Source organism: Antrostomus carolinensis, unplaced genomic scaffold (genome assembly GCF_000700745.2).
Source record: "Antrostomus carolinensis isolate BGI_N321 unplaced genomic scaffold, ASM70074v2 scaffold19872, whole genome shotgun sequence".
NCBI lineage: Eukaryota > Metazoa > Chordata > Aves > Caprimulgiformes > Caprimulgidae > Antrostomus > Antrostomus carolinensis.
In genome coordinates this window covers 40,127-44,531 of record NW_010300386.1, presented here as the reverse complement: position 1 = coordinate 44,531, position 4,405 = coordinate 40,127, and the positions used below count along the sequence as shown (strand labels likewise).

General features: G+C 39.9%; 1 protein-coding gene across 2 annotated transcripts in view; it reads left to right on the top strand.

Annotated features, from left to right (window-relative positions):
- The first annotated feature begins 1,715 nt into the window (after positions 1 to 1,715).
- Positions 1,716 to 4,405, top strand: part of LARP7 (La ribonucleoprotein 7, transcriptional regulator) — a 25,557-nt gene continuing 22,867 nt past the window's right edge. Inside the window, exons 1-2 of one of the 2 annotated variants that reach the window (XM_029083792.1) lie at positions 1,716 to 1,750; positions 3,294 to 3,502. In XM_029083792.1, coding sequence (XP_028939625.1) covers positions 1,716 to 1,750; positions 3,294 to 3,502 — 244 coding nt within the window. Of the gene's footprint in view, positions 1,751 to 3,291; positions 3,503 to 4,405 lie in introns of those variants that run through there. The other variant, XM_010163122.2, reaches the window with a different exon arrangement.

Below are 4,405 nucleotides of genomic sequence, written 5' to 3'. Positions count from 1 at the left end.
TGGTCCCCGTATAATCGCTTCTGTCCTTTCTTAGCTCAGTTTCCATACAGTGAAGTGACAAAGCAGGATAAGAACTAAAACTGCTGCAGCTCTGCCTGCGTGTGTGTTAGACTGAGGATACCCAAAGGGGATTGATTGCAGGCTGTGTCTTTTAAAGTACTTTAAGCTTTGCTGAATGCTTGCATTTATTTTTGAATAAAAGTCCAGAAGTTAAAGTGTTGCCGCTGACTATATGGAAACATTTTCACAGTATAAAGAGTATTTTGAATTATTCTCTCTCCTTCCCCCTTGTTGCCCTATTTTGCTATTTAAAATACTCAAAGCAAGGAAGCATTTGCATCTATCAAGGAATAAAGGATATTTTATAGCTAGAACCCTTTTTCCTCCAAACCCTGGATTAAAGTTAAATTGGATTATGTTTTTCTAGATCTTTATAACAACAGAATTTGTGTTTGGAACTTGGTTGTGTGCGGCTTAGCACTGACATGCTTCATGTTTGCCTTTTTTAAAGAGTACAGATAAGTTGTTTTAGATTTATGTGCGCCTCTATTATTTTGATTTACATTATTTTTGCTTTCTTGGAGTTCCCTCCCTCTGCTTAGTTGTCCCTTGGGGGGGAGCTGTCCCTCCTGTTCCCTCCCTTGTCTTGGTTTCATGCTCACACATAGATACGTTGTGCTTTGATTTCATTTGAGGAGAGCTAAAGGGATGGCAGCTGTTTTGCTTTGACAGAGTGAAATTTTGACCTTTCTTTTGCTTTTCTTCTGATTTTAATTATTTATCAGAGTAGTGCTTGTAGCTGCGAGGTGGCAGCGTCCAAACTACTGACCATCTTACCCCTGGGCATGGCAGCTTTCACTGATGAGCTGAGGTTTGCTAGAGTAATTGCAAGTGAAGAGAATACCAAGATAAAAGGCAGTGCTAAGAGTTATTGACAGGCTTACTTATTAACAGTGCTTTCTTAAATCCTGGGATTTAATCTAGTGTTGTCTCAGGCATGAGTATTTCTCTACTAAACCTAAGATTGTACACAGAGTCTAATTCTAGATTCAGAGCTGACATTCACTCTGACTCTCTATTTCCCAGCTCCTCCAAAGGATTTCTCTCAAAGCTTCATTCCTAAAGCAAGTAGCACACAGCGAGCAGGGGGAGGAAGCCCTGAATACAGCTTGCAGCTGGTTTTCTTTAAGCTTGAATGAGAACCCCTGTCCTGGGAAGGAAGTCCCAAGGCTGAGTGACTCAAAAACACTTAAGATTGCTTCTTAAAGTAAAGCTTTGCTGAATATAAGGCACATTAATTTTACCTCAGTGTGGTCATTTAATACTGTTCAGCCACTGTAAGTGTCCCATAATGATGCTTTACCTTTAATGGTGCAGCTCACTGTAGCCCTCAGCTAAGTAGTAGATTGTTCTGTTGATTATTAATATAAATACCTTGCTGAAAGGCTTGAATGGAGCTTGAACTTCAGTTGTGTGAGCCGAGAGTTGTACCTGCCTTATCTGTTTCAAGGTAATTGTTGACCTTTCACTATCTTGAGTGGTCAGTTCACAGCAGGGAGGGAAACTGATATCCGGCTAAGGAAGCCTGATTTGCACAATAATTTGAAGAGCATTTCCATTTTTGTCATCCTGTTGCAGAGGTGGGCTTCCTCTCTGATGACTGTACTCAGGTTTTCTCCTACGTGGCCTTGGCAGAGAGCTGAGAACTCTTTCGTATGGTGATTGCAACATTAATTACTTCAGTTTTTGTGTTAATTTAATTTTCAAAAAGCTGTCTGCTTTTGGCAGTATCCTTTGTTTTGCCCCTGGAAAATGAAATACTGTGGTGACTGACAGTTTTCAAGGAGGACATGACTAGCTGCTCCAAATGGAAATGGGAACTGAAAAGATGAATTGTTGAATTAAAAAGGTTTTGTGTTTTTCAAGGTAAATCTGTCAGTTCAAGACACTTCCCTCTGGTTAGTTCCTGATTTCCTGGGGCCCGACTCTGCCATTCTGACACAACTTGGTTTGCCAGTGAGAATGTGTTAGAGGATGTTCCAAGGCAGGACTGGAAGACAGTGAATTAACTGCTCCTTGGGGCAGGGCCTTGGCAATCCACTTTTTTCAGGTATAGGAAAATGTGTTTCTTGGGAGGGAAATTGTCTCCTTTTCAGACATAGTTTTTTGTAGGCTCTCTTTAGCAAGTACCTTGTTTTTCTGGTGACGGGGAAGTTATCATTATTAAAACACACTTTGTGACCTGCACAAGTGATTTAAAGAATTCACTTTTATATTGATATATATATTTTTAGTACTCCTGCTTGTCTCATAACTTGCAAAAGCAATTGGAAGTGTGAATCCCATTTCAGACTGCTGCTGAAATACAAAAGCTGCCGTTAGAAATCTAACAGGGGGGGCAGACTGTTCACAGGGCATTCTGAATTAACAGGAGGACAAATTCTGAGGGAAAAGCCCGCAGTTTGGTACTGTCACTGAAATCTGGAAGTAAGCTCCTGAACAGCAGTGTATCCTGAGGAAGCAGGCACTGTTTTATTGCAGCACTGGAGGCACAGGGATTGCTCTGCCTGAGGTGTCCAATCAAGCATCAAAATTCCTCAGTTTTCATACACATTCTTCTATCATCATTGTCACATAAGTTCCTTTGCTTTGCATAACTCTGCATAGTGTGCTGGCCTTTAAATTTAACCCATACAGTGACTGGTTTCCTTAGTTATATATAACCTTATCAGGATTCTTAACCCCAGATAATCATTGGTTCATTCCACTGAGCTCATCTGGCTGAAATCCTTGATATTCTGATCCAGAGGGGAAGGGGTTTCCAAGGAGCATAACTGGTGTCCCTGACTGTCTCCTTACTGTCTGAAAACAAAACACAGAAAATCCAGTCATTTCCTGGTGAGGTTTCTGCAGTTACCCATTTCAAACCAGACAACGGCTGACTTTTGTGGTTCTGTTTCAAACTTAACAATGACTTCTGTGGTTACCTATTTCACATTAAACAATTTGACTTTTATAGGATCAAATCTGGATTATTTTATCCAAGTATTTGCAACACTACCAACTGAACTCCAGTGAATCTCTGTGGCCGTGCTAGGTGCCGTGAGACATGAGTTCCAGCTTAGTCTTCACCACGGTTATTGTGTGACCTGCTTTTCCTCATCTTCTGGCTGCTTTGTATTTTTCTATACTACAAATAGTAGTGAAATGTCAGACAAAACAAGAACGTTTACTCCTTGAAATAAGAATATTTTGATTTTTCTCAAAGGTTCTATTTACCTTTCAGTTGACAGAATGACAGGAATGGAGACTGAGACTGCGAGAGACAAATCCATGGAAGAAGAAAGCTCTGAACAGAAGAAGGAGAGAGAGAAAAAGAAGAGGTCGAGGGTGAAGCAGGTGCTGGCAGATATAGCCAAACAAGTGGATTTCTGGTTTGGTGATGTTAATCTCCACAAAGATAGATTTCTCCGAGAACAAATAGAAAAGTCCAGAGATGGGTGTAAGTTGGTATTCAGTATATTTCAATAAATAGATATGTTTAACTTGCTTCTTCACTGCACTGCTGGTGACAGGTACAGGTTATTTTGAGGTACGTGTCTGCTCCTGGGGAAAAGGAGCTGGAAACCAGCACCAGGATGAGCAGCTCGGGGGGCAGAGCTTGGTACTAGTTTTTAGCAACTCTATTTAGTGCTTCTCTTTTCCTTTCCTTTACGACCAGCTGTAGTTCAGAGGCATCTGCCAGGGTACAAATGCCTGTTTGAGACACCTGATTTTCTTTTTTTAACTTTGAATAATTTTAAGGATAAGTAAAGAAACGAGTTATTTGACCCTTGGAAGTACAGTACTTGGCTTGTAAGGTAGATACCTGCAGAAATTAAAATGTCACTTGGATTTGTGGTGAGATACAGCTGCTTTTTCTGCATTTCCTGCACGAGTTTGAGATGTGAGAAACTGTGTATTTGCATCTCTTTCCTTTAGACAATTCTTGACGTGGTTGATTTGACTTCAGAGTAGGAAACTGAGCTTGGTTCTGAAACTCTTTGCCAGTTTGTGAAGAAATTAATTTACATGTTGGCTGCAGTGACTAGTACACTTTTACTTTTTAAAATAGTACACATGTGGTAAATACAGTCTACCTGTATAACTGCTCAATTAACTGTGTCATTCCACATGGATTAGAAGTGTGGTCTGTCTGTAAAAAGAAATTATCCTTTTCCATCAAAACAAAACAAGACAAAAAAAGCTGTTTCCAGAAATGTTTACATATTTTGTTTTCTTAAGGAATCCATCTTTATTTGAAGTGGAAACCATGAATCCAGTTGCATTTTGTGGAAAGTGCAGCTTTTCTAACTGCTTGGTATAATCCTGCATTATCTTAAACTTCAAACCACTTGTTATAAAA